General features: G+C 37.8%; 1 protein-coding gene across 1 annotated transcript in view; it reads left to right on the top strand.

The window, feature by feature from the left end:
• LOC103768141 (poly(ADP-ribose) glycohydrolase-like) overlaps nt 1-16508 on the top strand; it is a gene marked incomplete at its 3' end in the record, with an annotated part of 26024 nt that extends 9516 nt beyond the window's left edge. Inside the window, exons 7-8 of the mRNA XM_008935279.1 lie at nt 14211-14303; nt 16351-16508. Of these exons, the coding sequence (XP_008933527.1) occupies nt 14211-14303; nt 16351-16508 (251 nt within the window). The remainder of the gene's footprint in view (nt 1-14210; nt 14304-16350) is intronic.
• Nucleotides 16509-19179: the final 2671 nt, after the last annotated feature.

Below are 19179 nucleotides of genomic sequence, written 5' to 3'. Positions count from 1 at the left end.
TCAGCAGAACCTAAATTTGATTTGAAGTTAATCTAGTTATGTATTTTTAAAATAGATGTCTGCTTAATTGCTGTAATCTGTGGGACTGTTCTTCCTATTGCCTGTTTCCATTGCGTAGAGGGGCTCCTGTTGTTCAGAATGAGCTTTGTTTTGCATGCAACACAGTCTTGCTATTACTGACAAAAAGTACCTGTAAAAATGCTGATGGCATCATATTGGCTAGCTAGGAGAGCTACTGTGTTGACCCTTCTTGCCAATTTGGTGCTTCTTCCTGTCATCAGGGGCTCAGTTTTTCAGTTTTGTCGTGGCTGGGTGGTAGAGGCTGTGGACATTTAGGCTCTTTGCTCCTGTTGACTCTTGTACTAATCAAAATTAACTTGGCCTCTTCAACTGTTCAGTTTTATTTATTAAGGAATAGATATTTAAATTATTGGAATGTTTTAAAGTGCAAGCAAATTACTTAAAAATTTGACCTGGGAATGTACCAGATTTGCACTGTGTTACTACAAACACAGCAGAGCTTGTCCTGATGTGTTCCTATTGCACATCTGGGAGTTTGGAAACTGTGGATGGTTAGATTCAGAGATCATCAGCCAGGGAGAGTAAGAAATACCAGCTGTCCCCAGAAAAGAGAGGAATAATAGGCAAATAAACTATGTATTGGGCATCAATCTTTCACTGAGGGCGAAAAGGTAATTTCTGTCACCTGAGAATGATGATTTATCTGTGAGATTCCCAAATGAAGGGAGGAGAGCTCTTTCAAAACACAAATTTTAGACCAAGGTGGAGCATGTGTGGCAGTATCTTAAATAAAGAACAGTGAAGCACCATAAGACAGTGGGTCTTTATAGACCACAGGAGCAAAGATCTTACCCTAGCTTTGTTTATTGAATATATTTAGTGAACAGAACACATGGAGGGGATGCCTCTTGCAAAGAGATGTTGAAATCTTTTCAATTATTAAGAGATGTATGAACTTGTCCAAGTTCTGTAAATTAACAAGGCATCTGCTTTCAAAGACTGTTTGCTTAAGCAGTCTGCTGAAGTGAGCAGCTACTGAGTGAAAAGTTGACATCTGCTGTAGAAATTACTTAAATATACTAGCTGGAGTGAAGCACAGCTCTTGAAGATAATTTATTTGGGAGTTAATCATTAAATGCTTACCATGGGTTGCTGTATTTTCTTGTTTATCTCATGGTTTTTAGGGAATGGAGGAACTGTTTCAGGTCATTTTTGCTGAGCAGAAGCTGAGAGGGTTGGTTGGAAGGAAAGCTGGCTTGAGTAATCAGCCCAAAGGGAGGGGCAGCAGCTCAACAGAGGGAGAAATAGTTGTAAATATGTATTAAAAGAAAAAGATAAAACCAGAGTCTTTGATCCTCAAACATCTATTTATATTCTTGGGCACTGTTGAATTCTAATACATTAACCAAGAATTCTGTGGTCTGATTTAGAAGGGATTTTGGTCCACAATATTTTAGTGATTCATTTAAGGCCACTGTATTCAGATATTACTTTTATAGGTCTGTCCTTGGTAAATTATAAAGTACCATTTGTTGCTTTATCTTCTGCTTCTGGACACAGCTCACTTTATCTGTCAGTCTTTTAAATGCTTTCATATTAGTCTTACATTGTTTCCTTCCAAATTACACAGTCAAAATAGGCAGTATTTTTAAATCCTGCTTGTAAGATTGAAATCAGTTTCCTTGTCATAACAATAATTACCAGTTTCTTGGCCTTATGTTTATTTTCTTTAAAACACCTCCAGCTTTCTTATCTCATTAATAAATACCATGTATGTGAGCCAGGATTTTTTTCAAAACCAACATACCCAGACATAGACAGGCCAAGTATTAGTTTGTCCAAAGTGTGGTCTGTAGAGGGAGTGCCTACACTCTTTTGAAAAGGTTCTTAGGGGTGCCAGTTAATGTGTAGAAGTAAAATTCCTATTTGTGCAGTGAAATTAATTTGGGAACAAGTTTTGGTGTTGTTTGTTTCTTTTAAAAAGTCCATAGCACCCACCAGTAATGTACCTAAAGTCTTGTGAGCTTATTTGCTTTAGACATCTAACAGTTTTGTGCTCCTCTGTGGAATTTCCACACTATTGCATTGACTTGTTTTGCCATCTGTGTTAATATTGGCAAACAGGCTGGGATTTTATTTAAGTTATTACTTATTACAAGTAACTAAATCATCCTTGCATCTGTTTTCCCAGAACTTAGGTGGAAGCCAGATGGGAAATGATAAACAGCAAGCAGAAAAGGAAACTACTGTGGATGGAGCTTTTTTTCAGAACCCACAATGTGTTGTAGATGAGCTTTATTTATGTGAATGATGATAGGCTGGGAATTTATTACATGCTTTGGAACAACAGTGTTATATATTGTAGTAGGTTTGGTTTGGTTTTGGTTTTTTCTTGTAGATTTGCCCTTCTAGGCAAGACCAAATTATTCTGCTTTTTCCCAAGTGCATGAAATAAGTCTAGTGACATCATTCAAGTCTTAAATCTTAGACTCATCTACAACAACAGCAACTTTCCCTAAAAAAAAAAGTAGAGCTTTAGCTTTTAAGATAGCCACATGGTCTGCTTTAGATTGGGCATGCTGGTTCTGGACATGCCTTTTTTTCTGTTGTACTGCTTTAAAGTCTCTTAAAGCTTGAGAGTGATTCTTGTTCATTTTGTTCCAAGAACTCTTCCTCTTAACATTCATCTGTCTTGTACTGCTTTAAAGTCTCTTAAAGCTTGAGAGTGATTCTTGTTCATTTTGTTCCAAGAACTCTTCTTCTTAGTACCTGCATCTGTCTTGCTCTTTCAAGAACAGAGGAGTATTCAAATCTGAAAATGACAACATTTTGTAAGCAGTGCCTGACTTTAATAGTGATCCTTTTAAATTCCATTTTGTTTGCATGATATACAAGAACTTAAGCCAATAGAATTTATGTTGTGAAGCTTCAGGAACCTTCATGATAGAGAACCTCTGTCATCATTGAAACTGGAGCTCTTTTGAGGTGAATAAATAGATGAGCAGCCTCACAACTTGTTTGTGTCCTTTACAGTAGAGCTCTATAAAACCAAGTTATTTAGACCCATCTAAAAGTCATGAGATTTAGCAGCAATACTTAAGATAATAACAAATTTATTGAAAAAATGAGTAAATCAGACACTTACAAAAAGGAACTCTTTAGGCAGTGAAACAACAACGTGCACTTTTGTTGCTCATGTGGTTGAATTGCAGTCTCCTGAACTTTTTTGAGACCTAGAGAAGAACTAAAGCATGCACATCATTTTAGTGTCAGAGAACAAAGGAATAATGCTCGTATGCTTTCCAGTTCTTGCAAGTTATTGATGTTGTAGACTTTCCCAATATGCTTCATTAAAAGGAAAGAATTCCATTTAGTCATCTGATTTTTTTTTTTTTTAGCTATTCTTGCTGCTTTTTTTGTACATGCAAAGCAGAAAGAGGGGCTAATGTAATGTAGGCAGGACTGTTAGCATTTGGGATTCCCCAAATATTTGTGCTTAAAAAGTGACTTGGTAACATAACATCTGTGTTGTACTCAGTGCTGAAAAGGATTAAATCCAGTACTTGGGCAAGTCATTAAAAGACAAACTGTAACCACTGAAGAACCAAACAAGTGGGTCTTATTGGATTGCTGAATTGTGGTGGAAACCTAGTAAAACTTGGGATAATATCTGCAGTGTGTGCTTAGTGATTTGTTTTTGCAAAGATTCATTTGAATGTATGTTGCTGTGTAACAGCCTAGCACATCTGGCATGAACTTGGTACTTTCAGAAGATGTCAGAAGCAAGTAATTGAGTTAGGATGGAGCATATGAAATGTTTGAGAACTGAGCAGAACAGTCAGGTGTGCAAACATTGGCAGCTTTCTCTCTAAAAAGACTTGGCTGTCTCTTGAGATCACTGAGCTGATTTTTATGACATTAAGAACTGAGTTGCCAATGGAGTATTCTACTTCAATTGCAATATTTCCAACAGCCACAGAACCACACAGCCTTTAGGTGTGTATAGTCTTAACCTTAATAACTTCAATAACCTTAAACTTAATAACTTTAAGACATTTTGGAAATTACCTGGACAGTGTGGGAAATTTTATTTCTCTTTTTTACCCTTATTTCTATTTTTCATCTAAAAAAAAAAAATAAATGGGACAAAGATGATGCAGCTGCAGTGTAGTCTAGTTGGATTATGGTCAAGCTCTAAATTTCCACTCTCTTGAAAAAGACCAAGCTGTTTAAGAACATCCACTACTGTTAAGTATGTGCATATCTTGGGAGAATGTTATGTTATAATAGGGCTTTAGCCAACTCTTGTCTCCTGGCAGGTCATACAAACCATGGCAGTCTTGCCTGTATGTTTTGTTGTATGAATGACCTGCTTGAAAAAATGATTGCTGTAATCAGTGATACTGGAATAGAAGGAATTTTAAAGTACCAAATTGTTCTGGTGACTGAGTTTTTGATAAATCATTTTTATAATTGTCTGGACAGTACTAGCAGAAGTGAGCATTGTACAAAGATGTCAGCACTACAAATGTAGGCTTTTAAGCAAGAAACAAAATGTCCTAAGGCTGAAAATAGCTATCCATTGCTCCTTGCTGGATTTCATTTTAGCCCAGATGTTTTGAAACAATTTTCACTACATCAGATTACCTTTTTCAAATCTAAACTGAAAAGGTCTTTTGAGTGTGCTGTGAAGGGTTTTCTTTTCACAGCAGAAGAAGGGAATTTATCCCCATATTGAACAAAATGTGAGCTTTTCTGGGGTTGGGAGCAGCGTGCATCTTGTACACATTAAAAAACATTAGAAACTAAGCATTGTAGAGGAGAAATAGCACTGAGTTTAGAGAAATAGCACTGCTGAATTACAGACTTAGTTTGCTGCACTTTTTCAGCAGAACAATGAGTATCTTTAAGTAGTGTTTTGTAAGCCCCCTCTCAATGGCTATTGCATCAGACTGTTGGCTCAGCATTGCCAAAGAAGGGACATCTACCATACCAGCTGTAGAGCTTTAATTAGATTGCACCTTATGTGTTTGTGGGTACTTAATACTTTGAGACAACGTGTAAATATGTCCTGAACAGCTCTTCTATAGTTTTAACTCTATTGAGAATGTTCCTGTTGAAAAAAAGAAAAACAACCTAGTAGAAACTAAGCATTGTAGAGGAGAAATAGCACTGAGTTTAGAGAAATAGCACTGCTGAATTACAGACTTAGTTTGCTGCACTTTTTCAGCAGAACAATGAGTATCTTTAAGTAGTGTTTTGTAAGCCCCCTCTCAATGGCTATTGCATCAGACTGTTGGCTCAGCATTGCCAAAGAAGGGACATCTACCATACCAGCTGTAGAGCTTTAATTAGATTGCACCTTAAGTGTTTGTGGGTACTTATTTACACATTGTCTCAAAGTATTATGTTCTGAACAGCTCTTCTATAGTTTTAACTATATTGAGAAAGTTCCTGTTGAAAAAAAGAAAAAAAAACCTAGTAAATATAAGTGTTCTGATTTTTAAAAGCTAACTTCTGATATTTGATCTGTTTTGTTTTGGGGGCAGGAGGCTGCTGAACAGATTTCTTTGCTTCCATTGGATTATGTGTAAATCATTTATCCATGCTCACCTATCTATCCCAAATGACTAAGAAGCTCCTTTTGATTGGGGTGGCTTTCCTTAAGCTACTCTGTGCCTTTAGATTTTATTTTTTTTGTCTGATGCAGTAAGAATAAGAAACCTTTCAAGAGAAACACTGAAAAATGTGGAGGTAGGGAAGTGATAAAGATGCATTGCCATTGTTAGGATGACTGTGATGGCATAAAGGAAATGTATTGTAACCATATTTGATTTTTTTTTCCTCATTTCTCATCTGAAAAACTGATAAATTTTTTTTTATATTGCTTCCTTGTGGAGCTGGTTATTAGTTGCCATGCATTCTTTACAGTGCTAATTTACAAATATCTTAATTACTTGATATTTTTCTCAAGATGTTGGTGGTTGTAAGTCTGTAATACTGACAAGTGAAAAATAGTCTAGTTTTGAATTCTTCAATGATATTGTCTCATCTTTAGTTGATCCTCCTTTTTCCCCTCTGCCTTTGCTTGACTTTTTTTTTTATATTAAAGAAAAGATGTCTTTCATAAGGTCAATAGCTGTGTAGTCTTGTTCTAGTGCCCAGGCTTATCAGTTTCAAAAGTAGTTGAAAGAAGTTGTGATTAAGTATCTGATGGCTTTGGAATGTTTCCACACTACAGTTCTCAGCAAGTGTTTTGAAAATCATAGCAGTATTAAACTTTTTAGAGGCAAAAGTTTTGAATGAACCTGCAAACAGGTGGTTTTCACCCTTGGCTTGTGTCAGATGAAAGATAGGTGGTTCTTTTTTTCTCCTCATGTGACATCCCTGCTGTAGAAATAAGGTCATTGACCTTTCCACTACTTTGTACTTCCCAAGGGTAACTCCAAAGTGTTTTGAAAGCAGTATTTGACTTTTCTCCCCAGGACTCTGCCACTGCTTTGGAGATTGTTTGAGTAGCTGTGCTGGACCATACAGGTAGAGTCTGTTGGTGGCCTGTAGAGAATCAGTACTGAGATTTCACTTAGTGGTAATGAAAGTGATTTAAGTTATATTTCCAGTACCTTGGAAGAATAAATGTAAACCTTTGGTTTCTAAAACAGTTAAGATGAGATGGAAAAATAAAATCTGAAAAAAAAAAAAAGTATATTTATTTAGTGATTAAAAGGTTTGAGAACAAAGCTGCAGTTTTTAGGGAAGATAGACCTGAGAGATCATTCCAGGGCTGGATTGGCAGAAGACGTGAACAAGCCTTCAGGGGGGAAAGAATTAAACAAAACTGAATTAACCTCTGCCTTGTAAGCTGTCTTCTTTTTTCCTTTTGAAGTGTCAGTTTGTGGTTTTGATAAATGTCAGAAGCATTCTTCTTCTCAAATAAGATTCTTCTCTGCATAATCCAGTGTTATGGGTTTTTTCTCTCTTGCCTCCAAAGATTACTTTGTCCTTCCTTTGGTTTCTAATCAGACAAGTTCTCAAGAAAGGGGATGGATTTGACAGCTAAGTGTATTTCCTACTGAATTAGTTTTGTAAGGAAACTAAAGGAGGCAGATGAGAGTATTCTTCCCTGTAGTTCTCAAAATTCATTAACTTAAAATGGGGACTGAAATCCTTACCAACAGCCCCACCCCATGCTTTGCATCTAGGTTTTCAGTCTTGTCTCTATGTATAATATTTGGTGTTAGGACAGTGTGGTTTACATTGATTTAAATATATTAGTTTTCAGTGTTCACCTGATAAGAACTTGTTTAGGGTTTTGTTTGTTTCTTAGGGTTTTTTTTTTCCCCAGCTCTTCTGAATAACAGATGGAGAAAGTCTGCTTTTAGGGTTCTATAATGTTTAAAATTACTTATAGCAAGCATTAGGGGAAGAAAGGGAGTACAGGGTGGCAGTCTGAGGTTGGTTTACTTTCAGCTAGAAGAGTTAAATGGCATAGAGAGTGGCTTGGTTGTTGTATCCTTGCTGAGGAATTCTAGACGTGGATCTAGACTCCACCATGTTTAAGTGTTACACAAAAAGGATACAAAAATCATGCAACTTATGTATGAGACAGGAGAACAAGTAGATAAATACAGGCTGCTCTGGAAGGAAGAGAAAATGAACATTGCTTAGTGCATTAAGGGAGCAGCCACATCTTGCGACTGCTTGAGTGTGCTCGAGTTTTTGTATGAGCTTCATCTCGAAGGAAAGTCTTAGCTGGAGGGGCATAGTGAGCACAGTGCTTCAGGATGCCTGGGAGGTTCTTCTGTGGAATGTACTTTAAAAAACAACAACAGAAAAAAACCAACACACACAAAAAATCCAACAATGTACAAAAAAACCTCCAAAACCAACCAAAAACAAACAAACAAAAACAATCAACCAAACAAAACCCACAAAAACAACCAACAATGGGAAATCAAAATTGTTACCATTATCCAAAAGTGCACAAGAACCACTATCTTGCAGAATGGTGCAAGAGCACAAGTGAACTCTTGCATCTCCTTTGACAGTGAAATGGGCACCTTTGGAAGGGAAGTGTGGGCTATGCACTGAAGGGGAAAAATCAGCTTTTTAAATGCCTATGGGTAGAACAAGACTGTTAACAGTCTTAAGAAATTAAGCCTTCAAACACAAGTTCCTGTTGTCCTTTTTTCCCCAAGATATTTTTTACTTTTTTTCAGCTTTTTGTATTCCCTGTTCTCCTCACCAAAACTGCAAAATTATAAAAGTTGATCAGATTTTTTCAGGAGGCCATTCCAAGGTTTCTTAGGGTCAGAGTCATGTTCTACCCTCATATTCCTTGCATGTGGCACTGAGCAAATCTTTCTCTTTGTGAGAATGTGAATAGCATTGCTTTGATCACAGATCTTTCTCTGGTGGTTTGTATGGGGGGTATTTTTTTGGCTTTGTTCTGTTTTGTTTGTTGTTTTCTTTTTAATTACAAACTTGAAGGAGGTTTAATAATGATGTTACACCTAGGTAGGCTATATATGCCCTTATCTGCAGCCAGGTTTTTCAGCTTGGAAGTATTCATCATGTGGATGTTAGTGCCCTGTAAAAATATATAGAGGTATCTGTTGATTTGAGACATAGTGAAGAAAATAACAGAAAAATATCCCTGAAATTAGGAGAATGAACTAACAATTAAGAGAGTGCATAAGTTACACACTTTGCCTAATTCTTTAGGAGGCTATCACCATCTGTAACCATACGATATCTTACATTAATTAAAATAATGAGGAAGGGTGTTACTGGAAGACAGTTTGGTATAGTAACTGATGGTGCAGGGCACTTAAACACAAACTGGAACAAAGTGATTCTATGGAAGTGCATGAGGCATTAGAGCAGCTGGGAAGGAAAAAGTCAGAAAGCCAAAATTTATTGGGAAATAAATTGGGAAATGGAATATGAACTCTGAAGGAAGCACTGTGGTTTCTCCTTGATCCTTAAGAAGAGGGTTCAGCTGGTCCTTGTTCTGCCACAAAAGCTAAAATGGGGAAATAAAGCCAAAGAAACAAAGCATTAAGCCATTGCTGTCTTAGTGTGCTGCTTGCCTCTTGGTGTGATGACTCTACCTTCCCATGTGATAGATGGAGCCGTCCAAATTTGTGCTCTGTGTGTGCAGTTTGTTTGGCTTGATGAGCTGTCAGATTTAGATTTAAACTCTCTACCATCACTATCCCCCCATGCTGCCTCAGATCCTTCTTATTTGGACTGTCAGGCATACTTGTTCATTACGTTGTGGAGGACTGGTTTATAGTGACAAGAGGCCATTACTTATGGCAGTGTTTAGTCAGGACTCTTTGCTGCAGTATAAATGTTCATTTTTCAAAATTGCAATGCAAGTTTGGCCAAGAGCTCTTACCTCTGCTGCAGCTCACTGAACCATTTGCACCTTATGAATTGGAACCCTAAGTCATGTTCATTTAATCAGTCGTTTCAGCTCAAATAGTGATGAAATCACCAAGTGATTTCTTTGGCAAAAAGCAAGTCATGCTTTGCAACTCTAATTGCATATACTTTTCCCTCAGGGTGAAGCCCTTGCTTTTATTTTGCTCCTAAATATTTTTTTTGCCTGATTGGAGGACTATGAATAAAGTCAACAATGTATTTTTGGTCGTATTTCAGATCCTAAAGGAAGCTGCAAGGAAACTATAGGCATAATAAGGAAAGAGAAACTGATCAATTGTTTAAAAAGAAAACTGTTATGATACTTAATGTATTTTCCTTTATCAAAAACTGACAACCATTTCATATTTTAGAGTTTCTTCAGCTATAGACAAATGTTATTTTTTAACAATGGGAACCCAATCTTTTCTCTTAATCTTTGCATAGCTGTAGCCTTGAAAAAGATTGTGCATGGTTAAAAGCACATTTCTGGATCAATACAGGCGTGTTGCTGTACTAGGCTGTTTAATTCAGAGTGAGGTGCTTGTTGTAAGAGCTTCACAGTAACTGCAGTATTACTGCTTTCAGTGAGAAGGCTTGCAACTGCTGTCTGCCTTGGTAGCCATTGGCAGGGGGTGTGACTGACTGTTTCATCTGCCACCCACCCTGCACAACATCTCACAATGCGTGGCTGTTTGGCTGGTTTGACTTATTAATGTAGTGGAAGACTAATCCCCACCCTCAGTTGTTTTCCTGTAGCATTAGCAAGCTGGAGGATCTCAGGAAATTCTCAGATGAACATGGGAACGGGTGTAACAGAATAGCACATCCCTCTCAGCAGCCACAAATACATGGAACGTGGCTCTAAATATACTGGATTTTGTATTGGTGCAAGTCATTGCTTCCTAAAGAGAGTTTCCTTCTAAATACACTTTCATTCAGTTCTGTGATCAGGTGTTCTCTGTGCTCTTGCTAGGTTCCCCCAGGTTGGCATTCACATGGTGGGATGTCAGTCAGATGTAGCTGTGGTGTCCACGCTCTGCGGCCTAAAGCCATCTTATTTCCATGATTGAGGCTTCTTTTTTTGCCACTTTCAAAATCTGAAAAGACTGTCAGAGATAAAACCAGGCTCTGTGTTGCACTGAGCCTAGCTGAGAATATGTAGTGACAATGGCTTGTCTACAAAGCCACTGTAGACAAACACTACAAAGCTGTGGTGGCATTTTAGTCAAAAGAAGATGAGAGCCAAGCTGCAGGAGTCTGCAGGTGTTGGTTTTTCATAGAAACCTCACAGGGCTGTTACCTATACAGGAGGAGTCCATGGGCAGAAAGGGGAAGTTATGATTCCATGGATGTTGCCATGACTCAAATTGCCTTTTTTTTTTCAGTAACTTAAAGGAAGTTTTTTTACTTACTTAAGGAAGGATACATATTATGGCTTACTGCTGCTGTTCACCAATGGGTCATAACCTCAAGATACAAATAGGAAGCACAGGACTGAATAGTTCCCCAGGGCATTATTTTTAGGGAGACAGTTTATCAGGAAGAAGGGTGGTTTTGTTCAGTTTTTTTTTTTGTTTCTTTTAAAAAAAAAACATCACCTGCAGTTCAACAACAGGTTTCTTAGAATACTCAGTACAGCAGGTATTTTGTGAAGTTCTGACATTTCCAGGAGGAAACAAACTATTTTTGAGCTTGAAAACATTTCTATCCTTCCCTGCAATATTTAGGAGACGTTTTCCTAGGCAGGGGAGTAGTCCAAGCAGGTCTGTAGGCTGCTGGATGGTTTGATTAGAGAACAGTGCAGAGTTAGAAGCTTCTTGGCAAGGTCTGTGAACTTAGCACTGACAGTGATAATCTTTTTAAAGTTGTGGCATTGTTTAAGTAACTTGTCTTGTGAAAATGGAGTAGAGTTTTCATGGCACTCAAAACTTTCAACAAAAAAAACAAAGCCCATCTTATTTGTCATTTACGTGTAAGAATAATCTGAAGTTCAAGGAGAATGCATCAGGGTGTTAACAGCTCCAAATTTTGAGGTTTTAATTCGTGGACATCTAGTAAATGTCATGCACAGGAATAGTGTAGAAGTGCATGTTCTGGTACAACATTAGGAAGGTAAAGAGAAGTAGAACTCAAAGTTTAAGAAGGGAAACTTGTAGTTAGGTGTTTTGCATCGGGGCTGAGCTGTGGAATTGTTGGTCCTGCTTCTGTTTTGGGAAGAAATTGTCTCATGCCATTATTGTATCGTTTTCAGAGGAGCATAAAGAAAAGGTTGAAGTTTTGACAGCTGTGACAAAGTCCAGTGCCATAATGTGTCACCAAATAAGTGATACTGTATAGTCTGTGGCAGTCAGCAAAGCATAGCAGCCACTATCTATATGTCAACTTTAAAAGAGAGGAAGTGTTACCCAAAGGGGAGAGAATATCAGAATTTGACAGCCTGGAAGACATCTGAGGTTAAATGTCATCTTTTGAATAGATTTAACTTACATATTCATTTTATGTATTGAGATCTGAAATTCCAGTCTTTAAATGCTCATTCATTACTTTATAGCACTTAAAAACATTGTCCCTAAGAACAGAGTTCAAGTTTCCTACAGGAGCAGATAATGTTAAGGGTTCAGCTGTAATTTTCAGTATGACTTGTACTGTGTAAATATGTAGGTGCATATGCAGCCAACAGCAGAGGAGAGATGCATCTTGTTCATTTCTTAGCCTTAAAAAAAGTTGACTTTCAATAATAATTTGTATATTACTCCATGATGTCAAATTATGTTCATGTTTTCTAGGCTTGCTGTTCTTTAAGTTATTGCTTCAATTTAAAACTTTAAATTAAAACCTCATTTGTCTGTCTCCATGAGCAGCATGCATAATGCATGGAAAGTAACTGTGTAAATGTTTGGGTTGTTTTATTTTCTCTCCTTCCCTAGCAGAAGTTGTTTGTCCTTTCAGGGTGCTTTGTTTTGTTTTTTAACTTCCTGAGTGCTCTTACCCCTTTATATCACTTGGAACTGGAGGGAATAGAGCAGAGATACTTCTATAGTTTTTTAAATGATCATGGAAGAACAGAGGTTGGCCTTCAAACAATATTTTCAGCTGGGTGTTTATGAGGAGCAGTACACTTTGAATCAGAGGTATTGTGTTTCCCTCTTCTCAAGAAAACTGCCAGTATCTTTTCTACATCCTGAAGTTGGTGTGAAACTTTTCACTGAAGTGTGAATTACAAAGCTGTGCTTATGTCACTAAAAAGATCACTTTCTGTGACTTCACAATTATTCTTGAATGTTGCAGAGACTGAATTTGCTACCTTCTTGCTGTTCCATCCCTTCTGTCTGGTATTGGTTTTTTGTGAAATTGGTCGTAAATGTAATTATTTTGTAACAGTTTTACTTCAAAAACATTTTTCTACATTTTCAAGGCCACAGTTGCAGAATTCCAATGTTGTAGTCTAGAAACAAGTAGAAGGTGCTTGTCTCAAACACAGATTTCCTGGATGTAGGGGAAGGAGGGAGGCAGAAGGCTGAACTGTGACCTTCATCTTCCAGTCCCCAGCTGTGGTGCAAGTTGTGTGTGCTCCTCTCACTGCTTGTTGCCTGAAACACAGCATGGAAATCTAACAGCCACTCACATCTGGGGACTGGATTGCTAGAGGAGGGCACATGGGCAATGTCTTTTTTTCTCCCTGACCAGCTGCACTGCTTTGTTTCTTTTCTTTTCACAGCTGCCCATTCTAGCTTTTCTTAGAAGGGCATTGCCCACTGTAAAGAACCTGTTGCACCTTTAAAAAATAGGTGCATGATCCATGAATGGAAGGGTGGGGGGTTCATGTAAGCCCCAGGTACTGTGGTGCTGAGCTCAGGACTGGCAGTTGCAACTTAGAAGAGATATTCTGAACTTTCCCTGAATAAATTGGCTTGATACGCTTTGGCAGCCAAACGTGTCAACAGTGGGCCAGACTGTGTCAGGAAGGGATTTGAGAACAGGACAAGAAGAGTTTGATGTGACTTGGTCTAGAATATAAAAGCTTTGAGAAGCCTTGTGAAACATTGGTGTGCCTTTTTGAGTGTTGTCAGTTCTAGTCTTTACTTCTCAGGAAGAATGTTAGAGCAGGTAGAGAGAGGCAGTGAGAGTAGTCATAGGATCAGTTGTCTTGCTGGAAGAGACTAAAAAAAAATTGCAACTTCAGTATGTGGAACCAGGCAGGCTGCACCCTTGAATGTATGTGATCCAACAGCTCTAGTTCTTGAGGGAACATGGGGGTGAATGTGGAAAGTGGCCAGGCTTGCACACTCCTCTTAGGTCCCTGTTGCTGCTGCTGAGACCACTGATATGGCCCAGCAGTGCATTTCATAGGTCCTGAAGAGGAGAATGTCAAGGTACTTGTCTTGGAATATGGCCTGAATATGAAAGTCAAATAAATAATTTCAGTACCTTCATGGTGAGGTAGTGGCCTTTATCACTTGAGAATTTGGTTCATTGCTTTGGAACTAGTCAAATGATAACTTATTCACATTCCCTTTACAGGGTATTTGGTGGCATGCTTTTTCAGCTGCAACTTTTGAGAGTTATTTCTGTATTGCAGTTAGTGGATTGTTGCAAGGTAAAATAGTGAGGTACTACAATGGAAAATGCTACAGATTTGCAGGAAGCTAGTAGGACTTCCTTTTTTTCCTCTTGCTTCTTTTGGATGGTCCTGTTTTCATAAACTCTTTGTACAATCATTGTTTCTGAAGTAAAATGCCTCTCCCCCCCCATTTTAACAGATTCTTGAAGATGCAGAGGCTCAGCATTTGTTCCAGTCCATTCTTCCTGATATGGTCAAGCTGGCACTCTGTCTCCCAAGTATCTGCACCCAGGTAAGAAAACACAGCTGGCCAAGTGCTCTCTGGCAAACCACTTTTCTGCAAACTATAACCAATGGCTAAGGTCAAAACATCAGGATCATGTTAGGTTCTTAATGAAAGCTGTAGTTTTTTTGCATTGAAGGAAGCTGGAGTTGTTTATTGCTTTTCTTAAATGAAATGACTGTGAAACCTTTCATCTTTGAAAATCATACTTATGAACTGAAGTACTTGAATAATCATGGAAGATCTCATTTTTTACTTCAGAATTTTTTTATCCTGGAAACAGTACTTTCATAAAGCTCTTGTTTACCTGGGAGCATATTTTATTCTAGTTAGACCATCACAATACTTGCACGCACATAAACCTTAACTAATTCCTCATTATTGTTATGGGAATTAATTCTGTAGGGAGTAAAACTGATAAATGTTGAATAGAGAAAGTGAGGATGTATGATAAGTAATACATAAGCAGGATAACAACTCTAATTTGTAAGCTCTTTTTACAGTTTTTGAAATTGATTTTGTTGGGCAGGAGCAGGGGAAATCTCTCCCTATTTTGTTATGCTGCAGGGGTCCTACACTAGATACCTGATTTCAAACAATTTGAATATTTTTTTTAAACTAATCACTTGTTAGTGAGGGGAGTTTGAGAATGCTATGAAGTTTCTGAACATAAAATCAAGCACAAGAGTTGTAAGTTGATGTAGTAATGGTATTTTTAAAGATGGTGTACTGTTAGGATGTGTAAATTGTGAAGAGCTTTGCCAGGTTCATTTTTTTGGTTATACTTAAAGCTAATTTTGTTCCAATATAACATACCATCCAAAATATCCTATTTTTGTAGGCTTGTGGAACTTAAAGAGACCTTCTCAGGCTTTTTCCCCCTCTAGCTGTGTGACTTCAGACATCATAACAGAGACTGTTAATTAAATAGCCAGAAGACAGAATGAAATTCAGTGAATGTAGTAGTTAGAAGAATAAAGGAAAACTTCTTTGTTTTGTGGAGTAAACAGGGCTGTGTATTCAACAGTCTAATTAGTAGCAGTTTCTGTATTCATGATTAAAAAGGATTAAAATGTAGCTGGTCAGCTCTCCTGGAGCTAGGCAGGATGATGATGGCTGAGAATATTGGAAAAAGAGGTAAAAACTGATCTCTTTCTCCTGTCAAGTAGATTTATTGTAATTGTTACTAGACTTCTTAGCAGTCAGAATGATACTGTTTTTTTGTTGTGTGTTTTGGTTTTTTTTAACCCTTTCCCCTCCCCCCCCAAGATTAATTGCATAATTTAAAAAAAAGAAAAAAAAATGCCATGGATGTGGTGAGAGAAAAATCCAAATCAGGAGGCTAAAGCCTGATAAAATGGAGCACCTAGTTTTTTTCTGGTTCCCCTTGCATCTTTGTCTCTTTGTATATTAAAAAAAAAATGTTAACTAGGGTCAAATAAATCCCCAAACTGAGGACCAAAATGAAGCTGAGCTTTTTTTTCATTCCCATTATAAAAGAATGTAAAATAATGCATTTTCTGCAAATATTACCAGTGTTATTTCTTCAAATAAGATGAAAAAAAATTCAAAGCCAGTCACAGAGTGATGATCTGTGGTGTGACTTCTATGTTTCTTTGTAAAATATAAAGCATGGTTATAGTAGCTGAAAGCATTCCCTAAGGGTTAACTGTACAGCTATTGGAAGTGGGTTTTTCCTTCAGTTTTTAAGATTGCCCAGGATTTACAACATCCCATCTGTTTCTTTGTTCCCCCCTCCCCATGGTTTTGTTTGATAAGTTGTGTTTTCTTGGTCTTTCTTTTTATTATTGATTAGAAATCGGCAGTTTTTCCAGCAAGCCTTTTCTGAATGGTCTGGAATGAACTGCTGGTGACTTTAATGGTGCTGCTGATGAAGGGGTTCACCAATGCCTTAAATTACTCTTGCTCTAATTTAACAAATGTAATTTTGTGCTCCTGTTTTTTTTTTTTTTCTTTTAAAAAGAGTAAGCTAATAATTTTTTTTTCTCTGCCTTCTCTCCTGCCCTTCCCTCCCCCTCAATTTTTGTGTTGTTAGCCCATCCCTCTCCTGAAACAGAAGATGAATCACTCCATCACCATGTCCCAGGAGCAGATTGCCAGTTTCCTGGCCAACGCTTTCTTCTGCACTTTTCCGCGTCGCAACGCCAAGATGAAGTCTGAGTATTCTAGTTATCCAGACATTAACTTCAACAGGTATGGCACTCTGGAATAAATGAAGCTGATAACCCTTCAGTGGAAATATTGTTGTTGTCATTGAGGGGAGAAACTCAGTTTCTTTCATCTTTCTGTCACTGATTTCAGGAGTTTGCTTCCTGTCTTTTCGGTTTACCTCTAAGGGACAGGGAAACTATACACCTATGTAAGAAAGAATCTTGTACACAGTAAGATAGGCTTAATATTCCAGATTTTCCTTTTCATGCATGCACACACACAAAAGCACACTCTTATTCTGGCATAATTAGGCAGATACAATTCCCTAGCTCCTCATAAGCCATTCATCTGCAAATGGTGTATTTCAGTTGTGCTTCAAGTGTTGTGTGTGTATTTAAAGGTCAGTGTTTCCCCAGCCATGTTTCTGTTGCCTCCTTTGTGGCAGCACTGGTGATCTGCACATTAAGTTAGATCAATTGGAGTTGCTTCTTTGGCATCCATACTCTTACCATTTTAAAGCAGTTGTATAGCTGGGTGCTGAAATGAATCTGTCCTTTTTTGCTACAAGTTGGCATGAAAAGGTTTCAAGACCAAAATAAGAGCATAATTCAAGATGCTCTGATTTCTAAACAACACTTTTTTTCTTCAACACTAGCTTACAGACAGATTTTATTAGAAACTTTTCTTCAGCTTTTATTTTTAAAATATGCTTATTTGTGTTTTAAATGAGGGAAGAGGATGGACTAATTTCCAGCTGCAGAATATTATGGGCCACATAGACTGGTAGGTTAGAAATAAGGGCTTGTCTTTTTCTGTGCACTTCCACACAAGTCTGTGTAGATCAACCTTAAGTTTCTTAGGCTGGAGCTTGGATAGATCAATCTAGAGTTTTTCTTACTCCTCACAGTTAACATGTAGCATATATGCTCTGAAAACTGAGATGAAATATAAAAATACTGTTACCTGTGATCCAGCACACTTAGGTGTGTGTGTCATAAAAGCTATATCAGACTAGAAATAAATTTATTTCCCAGAATAAATGGTTAGACTGGAACTTCCCAGAATAAATTTTTAGGCATGCTGATGTACTAGTGATGGTTTTGGTGCTTGCTGTCTGTAAGGGTTAGTGCAAGCTCCTCTCTAGTGGGTATTTCAGAAGAGACACCAGGGTCACTCTTTTGGTGTTCACTCTAACAGTGCAGTGGGTTACAGAAGAGAAGTGTGAGTGGGCATTATTGTGCCATACAATTCAGCATATTTTTCCACTATTATTTCATAATTCATAACAAAAAGTACCATCCATGCATTAAAAAAGGATTTATGTTCAGAGCAGTGAAAGAGAACAGGAAACTTCTGGAAGGAGTTGTGTTTGCAGCTGCTATGTGCTTTAGTGTTACATTTTTTTCAAGGACTGTAAGGTATTTGTTGGACCAAAACTTTCCCTCTTCCTCCTCCTGTGTATTCTGCATTTGATGAGCAGATTAGTGAAGTAGAATATGAGGTGTGGCAGGCATAAATAAGACAAAAGAAGAGGGAATGTGTCAGAAGGAGGGGGACTGGTAGGAGAAAAGCAAAAGGAGATGGAAGAGAGTGAGTAGTGGAGAGAGTAGTACAAGAACTTACCATTTTCTATCATGCTGCTGTATACAACCTAACTTTGTTGAAATTTAAAATAAAGGGAGAGGAGGAGGGTAGATTGTGTCCTATTGCCTTCCCCTGTCATCAACCCTGTATTTTCTCACCCTAAAAAGTTAGTTCTTTAGTAACAAGGACAGAAAATAAAATGTCATGTTTTCAGCTGTTGTTTCAGGATTGTAAAGTCAACAATATTTGGTCTGTTGTAGCTTGTCTTTGTTTTACAAAGTCTTTTGTGAAGCTGGCTGTACTCAAAAGGCAGCAGACAGTGACTGAAGTTAAAATGTTTGTGACTTTTTTAACCCTCTTTATAACAATGTTTTTTGATGTAAAGGCTTTGGAGGCTGCTGCTCTGTCTGCTTAGGGATGGGTGTGTAAAGGCTTTGGAGGCTGCTGCTCTGCTCTGTCTGCGTAGGGATGGGTATAACAGATTGTTCCACACAGCAACCCCATCTCTCCATAATATTATGGTCTGCAGCTTTTTCCAGACTTAGATGTTTCCTCAGTTTGATGTAAAGGCTTTGGAGGCTGCTGCTCTGTCTGCTTAGGGATGGGTGTAACAGATTGTTCCACACAGCAACCCCATCTCTCCATAATATTGTCTGCAGCTTTTTCCAGACTTAGATCTTTCCTCAGCATAATTCATCTGCCATACGACTGTGAATGAATGACTTTATTTTGTGGGTACACAAAATTAATCTGCCATGGTTCCCTAACAAAGCAAAATCAGAGTGGATGCTAGCATCTGAGAGATTTTTTTTCTTTAGCAGATGTGGTGTTCCTCTGTCCCACTGTGTATGCCCTTTCTGTGTTCCTACAAAAGACTTCTTCCTCTTCCCTCTACTCTGAGACTTGAGAAATAAAATTAGTGCCTTAAGTGCCAAAAGACAACTGTATAACAACTGCATAACAGCTATAGTGCCAAAGACAACTGTATAAGCTTTATCTCATGTTTTCAGTTCTACACAGAAGTCATTTATAATTTCCCTTTATTCAGATTTACATGTCATTACCTTTTTATAAGCTATAAAGTAGTTACAGTTTCTACATTTCAATGCTGTCATGTTCCCTTCTACCT

Source organism: Merops nubicus, unplaced genomic scaffold, assembly GCF_000691845.1.
Source record: "Merops nubicus isolate BGI_N331 unplaced genomic scaffold, ASM69184v1 scaffold9682, whole genome shotgun sequence".
NCBI classification, from domain to species: Eukaryota; Metazoa; Chordata; class Aves; order Coraciiformes; family Meropidae; genus Merops; species Merops nubicus.
Note: the sequence above shows the minus strand (reverse complement) of the source record. Positions and strands in the feature narration are given on the sequence as shown.